The sequence below is a fragment of the Aethalodelphis obliquidens genome, unplaced genomic scaffold, assembly GCF_003676395.1.
Source record: "Aethalodelphis obliquidens isolate GAN/ISIS:26980383/991018 unplaced genomic scaffold, ASM367639v1 scaffold18, whole genome shotgun sequence".
NCBI lineage: Eukaryota > Metazoa > Chordata > Mammalia > Artiodactyla > Delphinidae > Aethalodelphis > Aethalodelphis obliquidens.
The window spans coordinates 12,830,387-12,849,884 of NW_020837962.1; the positions used below are offsets into that span (position 1 = coordinate 12,830,387).

Sequence of the window (19,498 nt, forward strand, 5' to 3'; positions counted from 1 at the left end):
ATGGGCACTTAGGTTGCTTCCATGTCCTGGCTATTGTAAATAGAGCTGCAATGAATATTTTGGTACAGGACTCTTTTTGAATTATGGTTTTCTCAGAGTATATGCCCAGTAGTGGGATTGCTGGGTCATATGGTAGTTTTATTTGTAGTTTTTTAAGGAACCTCCATACTGTTCTCCACAGTGGCTGTACCAATTCACATTCCCACCAGCAGTGCACGAGTGATCCCTTTTCTCCACACCCTCTCCAGCATTTATTGTTTCTAGATTTTCTGATGATGGCCATTCTGACCGGCGTGAGATGATATCTCATTGTAGTTTTGATTTGCATTTCTCTAACGATTAAGGATGTTGAGCATTCTTTCATGTGTTTGTTGGCAATCTGTATATCTTCTTTGGAGAAATGTCTATTTAGGTCTTCGGCCCATTTTTGGATTGGGTTTTTTGTTTTTTTTGTTTTTTTTTTTTTTTTTTTTGATGTACGTGGGCCTCTCACTGTTGTGGCCTCTCCCGTTGCGGAGCACAGGCTCCGGACGCGCAGGCTCAGCGGCCACGGCTCATGGGCCCAGCCGCTCCGCGGCACACGGGATCCCCCCAGACCGGGGCACGAACCCGCGTCCCCTGCATCGGCAGGCGGACTCCCAACCACCGTGCCACCAGGGAAGCCCAGGTTTTTTGTTTTTTTGATATTGAGCTGCATGAGCTAATTGTAAATTTTGGAGATTAACCCTTTCTCAGTTGCTTCATTTGCAAATATTTTCTTCCATTCTGAGGGTTGTCTTTTCATCTTGTTTATGGTTTCCTTTGCTGTGCAAAAGCTTTTAAGTTACATTAGGTCCCATTTGTTTATTTTTGTTTTTATTTCCATTTCTCTAGGAGGTGGGTCAAAAAGGATCTTGCTGTGATTTATGTCATAGAGTGTTCTGCCTATGTTTTCCTCTAAGAGTTTGATAGTTTCTGGCCTTACATTTAGGTCTTTAATCCATTTTGAGCTTATTTTTGTGTATGGTGTTAGGGAGTGATCTAATCTCATACTTTTACATGTACCTGTCCAGTTTTCCCAGCACCACTTATTGAAGAGGCTGTCCTTTCTCCACTGTACATTCCTGCCACCTTTATCAAAGATAAGGTGACCATATGTGCGTGGGTTTATCTCTGGGCTTTCTATCCTGTTCCATTGATCTATCTTTCTGTTTTTGTGCCAGTACCATACTGTCTTGATTACTGTAGCTTTGTAGTATAGTCTGAAGTCAGGGAGCCTGATTCCTCCAGTTCCGTTTTTCGTTCTCAATATTGCTTTGGCAGTTCGGGGTCTTTTGTGTTTCCATACAAATTGTGAAATTTTTTGTTCTGGTTCTGTGAAAAATGCCAGTGGTAGTTTGATAGGGATTGCATTGAATCTATAGATTGCTTTGGGTAGTAGAGTCATTTTCACAATGTTGATTCTTCCAATCCAAGAACATGGTATATCTGTCCATCTATTTGTATCATCTTTAATTTCTTTCATCAGTGTCTTATAATTTTCTGCATACAGGTCTTTTGTCTCCTTAGGTAGGTTTATTCCTAGATATTTTATTCTTTTTGTTGCGGTGGTAAATGGGAGTGTTTTCTTAATTTCACTTTCAGGTTTTTCATCACTAGTGTATAGGAATGCCAGAGATTTCTGTGCATTAATTTTGTAACCTGCTACTTTACCGAATTCATTGATTAGCTCTAGTAGTTTTCTGGTAGCATCTTTAGGATTCTTTATGTATAGTATCATGTCATCTGCAAACAGTGACAGCTTTACTTCTTCTTTTCTGATTTGGATTCCTTTTATTTCCTTTTCTTCTCAGATTGCTGTGGCTAAAACTTCCGAAACTATGTTGAATAAGAGTGGTGAGAGTGGGCAACCTTGTCTTGTTCCTGATCTTAGTGGAAATGGTGTCAGTTTTTCACCATTGAGGACGATGTTGGCTGGGGGTTTGTCATATATGGCCTTTATTATGTTGAGGAAAGTTCCCTCTACGCCTACTTTCTGCAGGGTTTTTATCATAAATGGGTGTTGAATTTTGTTGAAAGCTTTCTCTGACATCTATTGAGATGATCGTATGGTTTTTCTCCTTCATTTTGTTAATATGGTGTATCACGTTGATTGATTTGTGTATACTGAAGAATCCTTGCGTTCCTGGAATAAACCCCACTTGATCATGGTGTAGGATCCTTTTAATGTGCTGTTGGATTCTGTTTGCTAGTATTTTGTTGAGGATTTTTGCATCTATGTTCATCAGTGATATTGGCCTGTAGTTTTCTTTCTTTGTGACATCCTTGTCTGGTTTTGGTATCAGGGTGATGGTGGCCTCGTAGAATGAGTTTGGGAGAGTTCCTCCCTCTGCTATATTTTGAAAGAGTTTGAGAAGGATAGGTGTTAGCTCTTCTCTAAATGTTTGATAGAATTCGCCTGTGAAGCCATCTGGTCCTGGGCTTTTGTTTGTTGGAAGATTTTTTTTTTTAACATCTTTATTGGGGTATAATTGCTTTACAATGGTGTGTTAGTTTCTGCTTTATAACAAAGTGAATCAGTTATACATATGTTCCCATATCTCTGCCCTCTTGTGTCTCCCTCCCTCCCACCCTCCCTATCCCACCCCTCCAGGCGGTCACAAAGCACCGAGCCGATATACGTGTGCCATGCGGCTGCTTCCCACTAGCTATCTACCTTACGTTTGTTAGTGTGTATATGTCCATGACCCTTTTTCGCCCTGTCACAGCTCACCCTTCCCCCTCCCCATATCCTCATTCCATTCTCCAGTAGGTCTGTGTCTTTATTCCTGTCTTACCCTTGGGTTCTTCATGACATTTTTTTTTCTTCTTAAATTCCATATATATGTGTTAGCATACGGTATTTGTCTTTTTCTTTCTGACTTACTTCACTCTGTATGACAGACTCTAGGTCTATCCACCTCATTACAAATAGCTCAATTTCGTTTCTTTTTATGGCTGAGTAATATTCCATTGTATATATGTGCCACATCTTCTTTATCCATTAATCCGATGATGGGCACTTAGGTTGTTTCCATCTCTGGGCTATTGTAAATAGAGCTGCAATGAACATTTTGGTACATGACTCTTTTTGGATTTTGGTTTTCTCAGGGTATATGCCCAGTAGTGGGATTGCTGGGTCATGTGGTAGTTCTATTTGTAGTTTTTTAAGGAACCTCCATACTGTTCTCCATAGTGGCTGAACCAATTCACAGTCCCACCAGCAGTGCAAGGGTGTTCCCTTTTCTCCACACCCTCTCCAGCATTTATTGTTTCTAGATTTTTTGATGATGGCCATTCTGACTGGTGTGAGATGATATCTCACTGTAGTTCTGATTTGCATTTCTCTAATGATTAATGATGTTGAGCATCCTTTCATGTGTTTGTTGGCAGTCTGTATATCTTCTTTGGAGAAATGTCTATTTAGATCTTCTGCCCATTTTTGGATTGGGTTGTTTGTTTTTTTGTTATTGAGCTGCGTGAGCTGCTTGTAAATTCTGGAGATTAATCCTTTGTCAGTTGCTTCATTTGCAAATATTTTCTCCCATTCTGAGGGTTGTCTTTTGGTCTTGTTTATGGTTTCCTTTGCTGTGCAAAAGCTTTGACGTTTCATTAGGTCCCATTTGTTTATTTTTGTTTTTATTTCCATTACTCTAGGAGGTTGGTCAGAAAGGATCTTGCTGTGATTTATGTCATAGAGTGTTCTGCCTATGTTTTCCTCTAAGAGTTTGATAGTTTCTGGCCTTACATTTAGGTCTTTAATCCATTTTGAGCTTATTTTTGTGTATGATGTTAGGGAGTGATCTAATCTCATACTTTTACATGTATCTGTCCAGTTTTCCCAGCACCACTTATTGAAGAGGCTGTCCTTTCTCCACTGTACATTCCTGCCACCTTTATCAAAGATAAGGTGACCATATGTGCGTGGGTTTATCTCTGGGCTTTCTATCCTGTTCCATTGATCTATCTTTCTGTTTTTGTGCCAGTACCATACTGTCTTGATTACTGTAGCTTTGTAGTATAGTCTGAAGTCAGGGAGCCTGATTCCTCCAGCTCCTTTTTTCGTTCTCAAGATTGCTTTGGCTATTCGGGGTCTTTTGTGTTTCCATACAAATTGTGAAATTTTTTGTTCTAGTTCTGTGAAAAATGCCAGTGGTAGTTTGATAGGGATTGCATTGAATCTATAGATTGCTTTGGGTAGTAGAGTCATTTTCACAATGTTGATTCTTCCAATCCAAGAACATGGTATATCTCTCCATCTATTTGTATCATCTTTAATTTCTTTCATCAGTGTCTTATAATTTTCTGCATACAGGTCTTTTGTCTCCTTAGGTAAGTTTATTCCTAGATATTTTATTTCTTTTGTTGCAATGGTAAATGGGAGTGTTTTCTTGATTTCCATTTCAGATTTTTCATCATTAGTATATAGGAATGCCAGAGATTTCTGTGCATTAATTTTGTATCCTGCTACTTTACCAAATTCATTGATTAGCTCTAGTAGTTTTCTGGTATCATCTTTAGGATTCTCTATGTATAGTATCATGTCATCTGCAAACAGTGACAGCTTTACTTCTTCTTTTCCGATTTGGATTCCTTTTATTTCCTTTTCTTCTCTGATTGCTGTGGCTAAAACTTCCAAAACTATGTTGAATAAGAGTGGTGAGAGTGGGCAACCTTGTCTTGTTCCTGATCTTAGTGGAAATGGTGTCAGTTTTTCACCATTGAGGATGATGTTGGCTGTGGGCTTGTCATATATGGCCTTTGTTATGTTGGGGTAAGTTCCCTTTGTGCCTACTTTCTGCAGGGTTTTTATCATAAATGGGTGTTGAATTTTGTCAAAAGCTTTCTCTGCATCTATTGAGATGATCATATGGTTTTTCTCCTTCAATTTGTTAATATGGTTTATCACATTGATAGATTGCGTATATTGAAGAATCCTTGCATTCCTGGAATAAACCCCACTTGATCATGGTGTATGATCCTTTTAATGTGCTGTTGGATTCTGTTTGCTAGTATTTTGTTGAGGATTTTTGCATCTGTGTTCATCTGTGATATTGGCCTGTAGTTTTCTTTCTTTGTGACATCCTTGTCTGGTTTTGGTATCAGGGTGATGGTGGCCTCGTAGAAGGAATTTGGGAGAGTTCCTCCCTCTGCTATATTTTGGAAGAGTTTGAGAAGGATAGGTGTTAGCTCTTCTCTAAATGTTTGATAGAATTCGCCTGTGAAGCCATCTGGTCCTGGGCTTTTGTTAGTTGGAAGATTTTTAATCACAGTTTCAATTTCAGTGCTTGTGATTGGTCTGTTCATATTTTCTATTTCTTCCTGATTCAGTCTTGGCAGGCTGTGCATTTCTAAGAATTTGTCCATTTCTTCCAGGTTGTCCATTTAATTGGCTTAGAGTTGCTTGTAGTAATCTCTCATGATCTTTTGTATTTCTGCATTATCAGTTGTTACTTCTCCCTTTTCATTTTTAAGTCTATTGATTTGAGTCTTCTCCCTTTTTTTCTTGATGAGTCTGGCTAATGGTTTATCAATTTTGTTTATCTTCTCAAAGAACCAGCTTTTAATTTTATTGATCTTTGCTATCATTTCCTTCATTTCTTTTTCATTTATTTCTGATCTGATCTTTATGATTTCTTTCCTTCTGCTAACTTCCGGGTTTTTTGTTCTTTCTCTAATTGCTTTAGGTGCAAGGTTAGGTTGTTTATTCGAGATGTTTCCTGTTGCTTAAGGTAGGATTGTATTGCTATAAACTTCCCTCTTAGAACTGCTTTTGCTGCATCCCATAGGTTTTGGGTCATCGTGTCGCCATTGTCATTTGTTTCTAGGTATTTTTTGATTTCCTCTTTGATTTCTTCAGTGATCACTTCGTTATTAAGTAGTGTATTGTTTAGCCTCCATGTGTTTGTATTTTTTACAGATCTTTTCCTGTAATTGATATCTAGTCTCATAGCATTGTGGTCGGAAAAGATACTTGATACAATTTCAATTTTCTTAAATTTACCAAGGCTTGTTTTGTGACCCAAGATATGATCTGTCCTGGAGAATGTTCCATGAGCACTTGAGAAAAATGTGTATTCTGTTGTTTTTGGATGGAATGTCCTATAAATATCAATTAAGTCCATCTTGTTTAATGTATCATTTAAAGCTTGTGTTTCCTTATTTATTTTCATTTTGGATGATCTGTCCATTGGTGAAAGTGAGGTGTTAAAGTCTCCTACTATGAATGTGTTACTGTCGATTTCCTCTTTTATGGCTGTTAGTATTTGCCTTATGTATTGAGGTGCTCCTATGTTGGGTACATAAATATTTACAATTGTTATATCTTCTTCTTGGATCAATCCCTTGATCATTATGTAGTGTCCTTCTTTGTCTCTTCTAATAGTCTTTATTTTAAAGTCTATTTTGTCTGATATGAGAATTGCTACTCCAGCTTTCTTTTGGTTTCCATTTGCATGGAATATCTTTTTCCATCCCCTCACTTTCAGTCTGTATGTGTCCCTAGGTCTGAACTGGGACTCTTGTAAACAGCATATATATGGGTCTTGTTTTTGTATCCATTCAGCCAGTCTGTGTCTTTTGGTGGGAGCATTTAATCCATTTACATTTAAGGTAATTATCGATATGTATGTTCCTATTCCCATTTTCTTAATTGTTTTGGGTTTGTTATTGTAGGTCTTTTCCTTCTCTTGTGTTTCTTGCCTAGAGAAGATCCTTTAGCATTTGTTGTAAAGCTGGTTTGGTGGTGCTGAACTCTCTCAGCTTTTGCTTGTCTGTAAAGGTTTTAATTTCTCCATCAAATCTGAATGAGATCTTTGCTGGGTAGAGTAATCTTGGTTGTAGGTTTTTCTCCTTCATCACTTTAAATATGACCTCCCACTCCCTTCTGGGTTGCAGAGTTTCTGCTGAAAGATCAGCTGTTAACCTTATGGGGATTCCCTTGTGTGTTATTTGTTGTTTTTCCCTTGCTGCTTTTAATATGTTTTCTTTGTATTTAATTTTTGACAGTTTGATTAGTATGTGTCTTGGCATGTTTCTCCTTGGATTTATCCTGTATGGGACTTTCTGTGCTTCCTGGACTTGATTAACTATTTCCTTTCCCAATTTAGGGAAGTTTTCAACTATAATCTCTTCAAATATTTTCTCAGTCCCTTTCTTTTTCTCTTTTTCTTCTGGGACCCCCTATAATTCAAATGTTGGTGTGTTTAATGTCCCAGAGGTCTCTGGGACTGTCCTCAGTTCTTTTCATTCTTTTTTCTTTATTCTGCTCTGCAGTAGTTATTTCCACTATTTTATCTTCCAGGTCACTTATCCGTTCTTCTGCCTCAGTTATTCTGCTATTGATCCCTTCTAGAGTATTTCTAATTTCAGTTATTGTGTTGTTCATCGTTGCTTGTTTCCTCTTTAGTTCTTCTAGGTCCTTGTTCAATGTTTCTTGCATTTTCTCTATTCTATTTCCAAGATTTTGGATCATCTTTACTATCATTATTCTGAATTCTTTTTTAGGTAGACTGCCTATTTCCTCTTCATTTGTTAGGTCTGGTGGGTTTTTATCCTGCTCCTTCATCTGCTGTGTGTTTTTCTGTCTTCTCATTTTGCTTATCTTACTGTGTTTGGGGTCTCCTTTTTCCAGGGTGCAGGTTCGTAGTTCCCGTTGTTTTTGGTGTCTGTCCCCAGTGACTAAAGTTGGTTCAGTGGGTTGTGTAGGCTTCCTGGTGGAGGGGACTAGTGCCTGTGTTCTGGTGGATGAGGCTGGATCTTGTCTTTCTGGTGGGCAGGTCCACGTCTGGTGGTGTGTTTTGGGGTGTCTGTGGACTTATTATGATTTTAGGCAGCCTCTCTGCTAATGGGTGGGGTTGTGTTCCTGTCTTGCTAGTTGTTTGTCATAGGGTGTCCAGCACTGTAGCTTGCTGGTCGTTGAGTGAAGCTGGGCGTTGGTGTTGAGATGGAGATCTCTGGGAGATTTTTGCCATTTGATATTGCTGGGAGGTCTCTTGTGGACCAGTGTCCTGAAGTTGGCTCTCCCACCTCAGAGGCACAGCACTGACTCCTGGCTGCAGCACCAAGAGCCTTTCATCCACACGGCTCAGAATAGAAGGGAGAAAAAGTAGAAAGAAAGAGAGAGAGAGAGAGGGAGGGAGGGAGGGAGGGAGGGTGAGAGAGAGAGAGAGAGAGAGAAAGAAAGAAAAGAAGATAAAATGAAGTAAGATAAAATAAAGTTATTAAAATAAAAAATAATTATTAAGCAAAAAAAAATTTTTTAAGTAAAAAAAAAAAGAATGGATGGACAGAACCCTAGGACAAATGGTGAAAGGAAAACTATACAGACAAAATCTCACACAGAAGCATACACGTACACACTCACAAAAAGAGAAAAAAGGGAAAAAATAATAAATCTTGCTCTCAAAGTTCACCTCCTCAATTTTGGATGATTTGTTGTCTATTTAGGTATTCCACCGATGCAGGGTACATCAAGTTGCTTGTGGAGCTTTAATCCGCTGCTCCTGAGGCTGCTGGGAGAAATTTCCCTTTCTCTTCTTTGTTCGCACGGCTCCTGGGGCTCAGCTTTGGATTTGGCCCCGCCTCTGTGTGTATGTCGCCAGAGGGCGTCTGTTCTTCGCTCAGACAGGACGGGGTTAAAGGAGCTGCTGATTCCGGAGCCTTGGCTCACTCAGGCTTGGGGGAGGGAGGGGCATGGAGTGCGGGACGAGCCTGCGGCGGCATAGGCCAGCAGGACGTTGCACCAGCCTGAGGCGTGCCGTGTGTTCTCCTGGGGAAGTTGTCCCTGGATCCCGGCACCCTGGCAGCGGCGGGCTGCACAGGCTCCCCGGAAGGGAGGTGTGGATAGTGACCTGTGCTCGCACACAGGCTTCTTGGTGGCGGCAGCAGCAGCCTTAGCGTCTCATGACCGTCTCTGGGGTCCGCACTGTTAGCCGCGGCTTGCGCCCGTCTCTGGAGCTCCTTTAAGCAGCGCTCTTAATCCCCTCTCCTCGCGCGCCAGGAAACAAAGAGGGAAGAAAAAGTCTCTTGCCTCTTCGGCAGGTCCAGACTTTTCCCCGGACTCCCTCCCGGCTAGCGGTGGTGCACTAACCCCTTCAGGCTCTGTTCACGCCGACAGTCCTCTCCCTGCCATCCCCTCAGCTCCCAGCCCCTGCCCGCCCCGGCGGGTGAGCAGACAAGCCTCTCGGGCTGGTGAGTGCCGGTCGGCACTGATCCTTTGTGCGGGAATCTCTCCGCTTTGCCCTCTGCACCCCTGTTGCTGTGCTCTCCTCCGCGGCTCCGAAGCTTCCCCCCTCCGCCACCCACAGTCTCCGCCCACAAAGGGGCTTCCTAGTGTGTGGAAACCTTTCCTCCTTCCCACTGGTGCAGGTCCCATCCCTATTCTTTTGTTTCTGTTTATTCTTTTTTCTTTTACCCTACCCAGGTACGTGGGGAGTTTCTTGCCTTTTGGGAGGTCTGAGGTCTTCTGCCAGCGTTCAGTGGGTGTTCTGTAGGAGTTGTTCCACGTGTAGATGTATTTCTGATGTATCTGTGGGGAGGAAGGTGATCTCCGCCCATGGATAGTTTTTTGAGGGTTGAACCAGCCTTGCATTTCTGAGATGAAGTTGGCTGGTTGTGATGTATTATCTTTATTTCTTCTTTTGTGAGTTTTGGTAGTTTGCGTCCTTCAACTAATTCTCCTATTTCATCTAAGTTGTCAAACTCAAGATCTTAGAGAGATGTGTAGTATTCCTGTATTATCTTTTTACACCTGTGGGATCTGTAGCAGTGTTCTGTTTTGATCCCTGATATTGGTGTCTTCTTTCCTTGGTTAATCTGACTAGAGTTCTAACAGTTACATTGATTTTATCGAAGAACCAACTTTTGGTTTTATTGATTTTCTCTGTGTTTTTCCCTGTTCTCAATTTCATTGATTTCACTTCTTTTTAAAAATGTCTTTTGTGATGCTTGTTTTATATATAATTTACTCTTTTTTCTGATTTCTTAAAGTAGAAGTTTAGATTTGAGGCCTTTCTATTTTCTAACATGAGTGTTTTACTGTAAATTTTCTTTAAGCAAAGTTCATTCTGGGATAGTTAACCATTTTATGTAATCAGGCACATATTTTATATAAATGTGTGTCTATTTTATATACACGTATACGTTGTGTATAAGTAGATACAACACACATAGCTATATATACATATACACATACATTATGACTTCTCCAGGTTGGATCTTCTAATATCTCCCCCAAGATTTTGTGAAATACCCTTGAGTCCACGCTTTGATTCCAAACCACTGGTCAGACTCTGCCTCATCTTCTTGCCTAGCCGAGGCCCTGCACATCTGAAAAGTATCTACAGAGGGCTGTGTTCCTGTTCATGTTCCTTTTGTCTTCTTTTCCTTCCAGTTGTGGCATTCTTGGTGGCCTTCCATCAGAACAAGCAGCTGATTGGAGACAGGGGACTGCTGCCCTGCAGAGTGTACCTGAGGAGTGTGCAGCAGCACTTCCGTGGGCAAGTCAGCTGGGAGACCGTGAGCTATGCCCCCACCGTCCTCTGGCTGCTGGACTGGTCTCACATGGACTTCAACCTGGACGCGCTGGCTCTTCTCGGGCTGGGCATCTCTTCTTTCATCCTGGTCTCCGGCTGTGCCAATATGGTTCTCATGGCTGCTCTCTGGGTCCTCTACATGTCCCTGGTCAACGTGGGGCAGATCTGGTAAGAGGGAAGGATGGGGCACCTATAATGCAGGCACGTGGTAACTCAGGGTTCTAGGGGTGTTACCCCTCAGAGCCCAACGAGGCCTCCTAGTAACAGGAGCAAGCAAATGAGCTTACTTCTTACGTTAATTTGGAAAATGTCACCCTTTTAATTAGGCTGTGGTAGACCCTGCTGGTCGCATTCAACCAAAATCCGGGAGCTTCCTTATTTGGGTGTAATTGGGATTCTGTTAGGAGTGTCATGGCCACACCTGAGATAGCATTGCCAGCCTCTTGTGCTGGGGGGCCATGAGATGGAGGTGGAAGCTGCTGGGTGGGCTGCTGGGAGCACTCTGGTGGTGGGGCTTGATTTGGAGGCTTACTCCTCTGCTCCTGCTCCCACCTGCTCCTTCCTTGTTTGAGAGGAACTGGTGCCAGTGGTCACAGTTCAGGCCAGCCCTGCTGGGGGGAATAGGCTCCAGTGCCGGACAGGTCAGAGGCAGCGTTGGGCTCCATGGAGGGAGAGTCACATGGGAACACGACGGGGACATCAGTGCAGCGTGTGGCTTGGATAGGCTTGGAGGAAAATTGAGGGCCATGAAGTGCTGTGCCATGTTTGACAGTGGAGGAGGGGGTACCGCTCTTCTTCAAGTTCTGGGCTCCGGCCCTGGGGAAGAATCACCTACCAGAGGAAGCACAGAGGACTCTGTAAGAGAAGGTGAAGCCTTGAGAGAAAGCTCTGGGGTCGGGGTGGGTGTCTGTGTAGACATGGAGGAAGTAGACAAGGGGGTGGTGTCTGCGTGGATGAGCAGGAAGTGGAGGAGGGGTGGTGTCTGTGTAGAGGAGCAGGAGGTTAAGCACCTGTGGGCCTCCTCCTGCCATGTTCCCACCAGAGCCTTTGTTTTCTGGGAGGAAAGGTTCATTCGGTGGCCTGACATTCTTGGCTGCTGGCCCAGGTCAAAGGGGCTGGCTAGGTCCTGGACCATGACATGAATGGGTTTTAACCCAGACGCCGGACTCCTTCAGTGTCACTCACTCAGCTCGTGAGCCATCAGAGGTCCCCTCCCAGCTCCTGTCGTCTGGCCCTGGTCCCCGAGCAAGTGTGAGTGACACTCAGTGTGTGAGCTGAAGACACCTCTCCCCATCCATTCTACGGAAAAGAAGGCTGACATCTCAGTCACCCTGGCTCCCCTCCCTGCTCCCGGGGCCTTCATGTTGATATTGAACTATTGACCAGCTAACACCCTCGTAGTCAGAGCCAGAATTTATTCAGAGTCTTTGGGAAACTTCAGTGCCCTGGTGTTGTGGCGTGGGCTGCGTGGATCAGAAGAAACAGTGATGGGCGTCGGCTACCAGGTTTTGCAGGGGTCACCAAGTGGGTGGCAACATCGTACTGTGGTGGTGCATCCTGTGTCCAGTTCCATACAGAAACTGTGTGGGTTCCTAGACAAATGATATTTACATCTGATTTATGGCATTTTCTTTTCTGAAGGCCCAAGCAGTGAGGGTAGAAATAGGGGCTGGCTCCCGGTAGGTGGAATATGCCTCGTGCCCGTCAGGCAGCTGTGAGGCGAGGGAAGTGTCCTTCATTCCTGTCTGATTCTCCCCACCTGGGATTCACGGGTGCTGCCACCTCGGACTGTCTGACCTCCTCGGCGGCCACAGGCATTCACTGCCCGCCTCTAGTCTCTCTGGTCAGTGGATGTTTACAGCACAAGAGGACTCTGGCTGGGGTTGTCTGTGATGTCTAAAAGGCTGCTGTTTCTTGGCACGTGTGATTTAGCGCATGTCAGAGGAGGGAGAATTCTGGGTACGTTTGCCCCGTTTTAACAGCTGGAGTTACAGAGAGGGGGAGCGCAATGCCTGGCTCCAGCGTCCTGCTCAGAGGATGCACCTGTCTGTAACACGGGGCTCGGGCCATACTGTACCTCACCCAGCAACCGGGAAAATTGTATCCACTGTCAGTTTGGGGTTTTTTTCTTTTTTTTTTTTTCTTTGCGGTACGCAGGCCTCTCACTGTTGTGACCTCTCCCGTTGCGGAGCACAGGCTCCGGACGCGCAGGCTCAGTGGCCATGGCTCACGGGCCCAGCCGCTCCGCGGCATGTGGGATCTTCCCGGACCAGGACACAAACCCGTGTCCCCTGCATCGCAGGCGGACTCTCAACCACTGCGCCATCAGGGAAGCCCTCTTTTCTCTTTTAATTTATTTTTGGCTGCATTGGGTCTTTGTTGCTGCTTATGGGCTTTCTCTAGTGGTGGCGAGCAGGGGCTACTCTTTGTTGCAGTGCACGGGCTTCTCATTGCAGTGGCTTTAGGCATGCGGGCTTCAGCAGTTGCGGCATGTGGGCTCTAGGGTGCATGGGCTTCAGTGGTTGTGGCACGCGGGCTCTGTAGTTGTGGCTCACGGGCTCTAGAGCGCAGGCTCAGTAGTTATGGCGCATGGGCTTAGTTGCTCTGCGGCATGTGGAATCCTCCCAGACCAGGGATTGAACCTGTGTACCATGCGTCGGCAGGCAGATTCTTAACCACCGTGCCACCAGGGAAGTCCCTCTACTGTCAGTTTTGTTTTGTTTTGTTTTTTAATAAATTTGTTTATTTTATTTTTGGCTGTGTTGGGTCTTTGTTGCTGTGCGTGGGCTTTCTTTAGTTGCGGCAAGTGTGGGCTACTCTTTGTTGTGGTGCATGGGCTTCTCACTGCAGTGGCTTCTCTTGTTGTGGAGCACGAGCTCTAGGCGTGCGAGCTTCAGTAGTTGTGCTCGTGTGCTCTAGAGCGCAGGCTCATTAGTTGTGGTACACGGGCTTACTTGCTCGGCAGCATGTGGGATCTTCCCAGACCAGGGCTCGAACCTGTGTCCCCTGCATTGGCATGCAGATTCTTAACCACCATGCCACCAGGGAAGCCCCTCCACTGTCAATTTTAAACAGTAATTTCTAGTCACATCTAGAATGTGTTGGTCAGGAAGATTTTTGAAAACTGGTCTGAGTACACATGGCCAAAAATAGAGTCTTGTATTTTTTCAGTGAAAAAGATGTTCTGCTCCCTTCCACTTGGATGTGTTTAAAAATGTGATTTGAATTAATTTAAGCTCACTCAAGGAAAATAAAATAAAACTGTTTTCTCAGAAATGACACATGAGGGCTTCCCTCATGGCGCAGTGGTTAAGAATCCACCTGCCAATTCAGAGGACATGGGTTCGAGCCCTGGTCTAGGAAGATCCCACATGCCGCGGAGCAGTTAAGCCCATGCGCCACAACTACTGAGCCTGCACTCTAGAGCCCACGAGCCACAACTACTGAAGCACACGCACCTAGAGCCTCTGCTCCACAACAAGAGAAGCCACTGCAATGAGAAGCCCGCGCACTGCAATGAAGAGTAACCCCAACTCCCTGCAACTAGAGAAAGCCTGCATGCAGCAACAAAGACCCAACACAGCCAAAGATAAAATAAATTTATTTTAATAAAAAATGACACGAGATGTTTTAGGTGAAAAATGTAAAACAAAACAAAACAAAAACCTGTCAGTGGAGACCAGTGGATTATTTACCACATTCTTGATGCCGAACATCTGTGTTCCCAGCGGAACTGCAGGCTGCTTGCTGTGGCCCACGTGTGGGGCCCCAGGTGAGGCTGGGCAGGCCACTCAATCTGGAAGGTGTCTCAGGTCACCTTGACTCGGGGCTCCTTAATGGATGATAGTTTCCAGGTTGTCAGAGTGATGCTGGAAACTTACTGGGAGAGTGAGGACCCCTTAAATGGAAATTGGGCTTTCCTTTTCTTGATGCCCCAGCATGAGAGTTAGACACACTCTGTTCTTTCACGTCCCATTTATTCTAAGTTGAGGGAGAAGGATATCTGTTTGGGGTGAGATCCTCAGATAATGGACACTGTTGATTGGATGTCTTTCAAGTGTCATCCAGCTGGTGGCCTGCAGTGGGGACAGGAAGCCCACATGGGGCAAGGAGACACCAGGCAGGTGCACGGGGCACATCTTGGCCGGCACCGAGGCCCCTGCCCTGGGGTCCCGTGGTGGTGGCTCGGCGCCTGCCCAGTCTGGCTTGTGTGCACTATGGCCACTGCTTCACTTGAAGCCTTGCTCACTTCCTTCTCTTAAGTGGGTGTCCCCTCTGCTCCTGCTGACCCCAACTGGCATCTGTGATGAAGTCCCAGCGTTGGAAATGAACGTCCTCAGCAGACATGGGATGCAGCGTTGCTGCCAAGTGAGGCTGGTGGGGTCCCGTGTCGATATCTTGGGCGGAGTCAGGCAGCCTTCCAGACAGCCTGCTCGTTCTGGGATCCTGGGATCGTGCCCGCCCTTCTCCCGCCCTCCTGACATGGTCCTAGTACATGCGTGGTGAGGCTAGCAGGAACCTGATGAATCCAATTCATGGCGGCAATGGTCAGAGATCTTCATTTTGGGGAGAGTGGCTTTAGTCATGCAGTTAGTGCTTTGTAGGGTGATGACCCAGGTCCTCAGACTCGGGAAGCAATACTTTCAGAGGAGCCAGAAAAGACTGGTGTTATCAACTGCTTGTCTAGTGGTGGCAGGAGGGAGAGCAGGATCACAGTGTTCCCACCTTGCAGCAGAAACAAGGGAACCAAGACAGGGCCAGCTGGGGTGGTCTGCCCCTGGGTGAGGGTCCAGCTCTCTGGGGTCCTCTCCTGGAGCTGCACCCTGGAGGCAGCGCAGTGCATGGGTAGGCTTGGGGCCAGCCATGGCCATGCTGAGACCCAGCCCTGGCCCCATAGACACCTGGGCTGTGTTGTTGGCTTAGCTGTGTCCCTAGCTCCACAAATCAGCATGTCCACACTCAGCCTGTCCCCCAGGTGGGATCCTGGGGAGATCTGGGACTTGTTTGTGAGTCTTCCTGCTTCCCCCATGTTTCACCAACCTCCACATCCTCCTGATTTCACCTGCAGGGTATCTCCGAAACCTTCCTCTGCTGCCAGCACCAGTGTGGCCCTGAGTCCATAGTGGCTGTCAGCTCTGCTCCTCACACGCCCTGTGGTTTGTCAGGGACACGTGCCAGCTTCCTCTGGGTTTCTGCTGTTCCAGGCCCGGCAGTTAGAAGGCGATACTTTCACATGTGGGCAGATCTAAGGCGAGGACCACAACCGCCCTCCCCACCTGCCCCACCTCGTCTTGAAGAGCAGGGCAGGCATGGTTTTGGGTTTTCAGGCCTTGGAAGCTGGGCCCTGTTGCCTCTAGACCAGGGCTACTGTCAGGCTCCTTTCAGGGAATGGGAACGACTCCCAGGGCCCGAAGGGAACGACTCCCACGGCCCGTAGGAGGGGGCCCCATAGGGTCAAGGTGCCACAGACTCACAAAGCGGGCCAGGTGGGTCGGAGCTACGGGGTGGGTGAGGGAGTCCTTGGACTTTGCTGGCCAGAGGGAGGAGAAGGAGGAGCAGATGCACTGCCGTCGTGGTGTTTCCTTAGGCTGTGGTTCTGTTCTGTCTGGGTTGGTTGAGAAACTCTGAGAGAGGGTGCAGCAGGCAGCAGGGGTGCACCTTCCTGACACCTGTCGTGTCTTCTGGACATGGGAAGGAGACGACGCCAGACGGTTCTTCAAGACAGGAAGTGAGGCAGAGGCTTGGCGCCCAGGGGCTGGACATTTGGGGGCCTCCCTGAGGACAGTGCTGCCACCGAGAGCGGGCAGTAAGAAGCCCACCAGGCCAGCAGGTCCCTCAGGAGAGGTGCAAGGCCGGCCCGGGGGGCCCAGAGTTTCCAAGGACACAGGTGTGGCCGCGCCGCATGGCTTTGGGATCACACACCGCCCCCCAGAGTCTCAATCAAGCGTGGCAGGAGTAGGTTCTGATTTAATGGTGCCCAGGGACTGGGTGACAGCAGGAGTCATAGTCGTCCCCGAAGGGCAGACAGCCAGGGCCAGCTCCGTGACACTCTTGGTTCCATGTCTGGGTTTCATAGAGGAGGCCTTGCTGGCAGAGGGCGCAGCTCTGGCAGGCGGGACGGGGTGGGGGGTGGCCAGGCGCTGGGTCTGCAGCAAGGAGCTTTGGGCCAGGCACATCAGATGCAGGGCGAGTCTGTCCTGTTCTGGCCAGAACTTGAGTTCACCTCCCTTGGCCGTTGCCAGAGCCCCCGGGTGTTGCACTCACAGGAGGGGAGCTGGGCTGGCCTTGAGGTGACGGCCGTTCTGTGCGTTCTGTTTGCGGGGTTGGAGGCAGCTCTCCTGACAGGTGCAGATGTTGTTGCTGCCCAGCTACCTCGACTTTTCTTAATTTCACAGACTTCATTTTTAGAAGAGTTTGAGACCTACTGAATTACTGCAGAAGCAGTGCGGAGTTCCTGTGTGTCCCACTCCCAGTTTCCCGTTATTATCCTCTACATTAGACGGTGCATTTGTCACACTTAACAAGCCAGTGTTGACACTATTGTTCATTCACCTCTTCTCAGTCCTTCCCATCCCGGGACCCCATCCAGGTCCCACAGAAATCTTGTTTGCCACATCTCCTTGGGCCCCCTTGGGCTGGGACTGTGGCTCAGACACCCCTGTTCTGGACGCCTAGACGGTGTTGAGGAGGACCGATCAGGGGTTTTGTAGAATGTCCCTCCGGCGGGATTTGTCTGATGTTTTTCTCATTGTTGTCGTGGTGATGGGTTTGAGAGGAAGACCAGAGGTAAAGTGCTGTTGTCGACACGTCGGATCAGGAGTCCCTGCCCTCAGCATGACCTGTCTGCGGACGTTGCCCTGACCTCTGGCCGAGGTCATGCCTATCAGGCGTCTCCACTGTCCCAAGTCTCCACCGTGTCCTCATTGGAGGTCATCACAGCACAGCCCACACATGGAGGGGGTGGTGGTGTCAGCCCCTCCTCGAGGGGGGCACACACAGTGACGTGGGCTCTTCCCCACAGGTCTCTCTGGCATCCCCGTGTTTACTCAGTCATTGGCCAAGTCGCCGTGGACTGGAGCATGTTTATTGGTGCCCTGGGTGCCCGTCCTCTTGCTCTAGGCATTGAAACATCTTGGGGTCAGTGACACTGAAGAGAGACAGAGCCAGAGCTCAGTGACTGTTGTTGCGTGAAATGCGAGTGACCTCACGGAAGACGGACCAGCCCAGTGCTGTCCTGCTCAAATGGCATCGGAAGCCCGAGTTGTCCCTTCTTCTCCAGTTTCTTCAGTTAGTATCAACTTTCCCAAAAAGTTGGATTTCTGGTTCTGTTATCTGTGCTTTGCTTTGACAGGAATCCTAAAGGGCTTCTTTGTTGCTCTTAAGGATGGCCGTGTGGCCGTCCTTTCCTCTTCCCACCTTCCCGGCCCCCACAAAGAAGAAAGGATTATCTCTAGAAACTTGGAGCGAGGTCGGGGGCTCCGGAGGTCCCTTCCTGCAGAGGAAGCCGCCTTGGCACTTTCCTCTGGCAGAAGGGACAGAGTATCAACTTCAAAGAGTGCCGGCAGCAGATGCCCGAGGGCTGCAGAGGTGCAGAGGGGACCCCTGCATAGCGGCCGCCTTCAGACTGTTGAGGATGAAAACTTTATTTTGGCCTTAAACGCAGTTGATGTCCACGGCTGCCCCTGCCCATAGCCCCAGGTGCTTTTACGGGTGTAGATAGATTTGATGTGTAGAAATGAATTCCTGCTACGGTTTTGCAAGGTCCGGGCAGCAGCATGGTGCCATTTCTGCCGTGTGGCCATGCAGCAGGGCCCTGTTCCCTGGGGAAGCCCCATGTCCTTGTCGAAGGAGTGGCTCACCGCTGCCCACGGTCATCGGACACTGACACAGGCCTTCTCTGCTCTCTCAGACGGTGCCAAGATGTGGCGGGTCCCAAGACAGACCATGTTCCTGGACTGGGGGCGGGGTGGGGGCAGTCACCCATTGGCTGCATCGGTCGGGCCACTGCTTCACCCCCTCTGGCCTTTCTGTCCTGCCCTGCTTCTGTTCAGCCGTCTCCACGCAGCACTCACGGACACGGCTTGGAAGAACATGCTTTATCATGAATTCCCATCCACCTGCTTCCCGAGTGGGCCTTCGAGAAGCACTCTGTGCCAGGCAAGAAAGTGGGAGAATTCTACAAATTCACAGCTGCCCCTCCACAGCCAGGGGAGAGCAATCTAAAATATTTATCCAGGGCTTCCCTGGTGGCGCAGTGGTTAAGAATCCGCCTGCCACTGCAGGGGACACGGGTTCGTGCCCTGGTCTGGGAAGATCACACATGCTGCGGAACAACTAAGCCCGTGCGCCACAACTACTGAGCCTGCACTCCAGAGCCCGCGAGCCACAACTCCTGAAGCCCAGGCACCTAGAGCCTGTGCTCTGCAACAAGAGAAGCCACCGCAATGAGAAGCCCGTGCACCACAACGAAGAGTAGCCCCTGCTCACCGCAACTAGAGAAAGCCCGTGCACAGCATCAAAGACCCAACACAGCCAAAAATAAATAAATAAAATAAATCTTTTTTAAAAATTTATAAAATAAAAATAAAATATTTATCCATGATGCCTTCTTACAAAGTGAAAAATCGCTGGGAACTGCTTTAGTTTTCTAATCAGAGGCTTTCTGTAAAACAGGAGCCTTGCATAGAGGTCGCTGGGGTAGCTCAAGGCCGAGGGCTGCAGACATGGGCGCGAGGAGGCCTGGCACACACACCCCTCCCTTCTTGGTTCTCTGCTTCCTTGCCGTGGAGATGAGTGGTCGGTGGGCTGTGGGCCACCTCTGACGGGGGAAGGCCTGTCACTAACAGACAGTTGGAGGTAAGGCGTTAATACAGACCATTTGGGAGCAAAATCTGGAACTCTTAGACCAGGGAGGACTTGAGTTTCTTTAAAGAACAAAACAACAG

The 19,498-nt window shown here is 47.3% G+C and overlaps 1 protein-coding gene across 4 annotated transcripts in view; it reads left to right on the forward strand.

Moving 5' to 3' along the window:
• Nucleotides 1-19,498, forward strand: part of LMF1 (lipase maturation factor 1) — a 92,273-nt gene that overhangs the window by 10,972 nt on the left and 61,803 nt on the right. For 2 of the 4 annotated variants that reach the window (XM_027117927.1, XM_027117928.1), the window contains exon 2: nt 10,412-10,721. In XM_027117927.1, the coding sequence (XP_026973728.1) occupies nt 10,412-10,721 (310 nt within the window). Of the gene's footprint in view, nt 1-10,411; nt 10,722-19,498 lie in introns of those variants that run through there. The other 2 variants (XM_027117929.1, XM_027117930.1) reach the window with 2 other exon arrangements.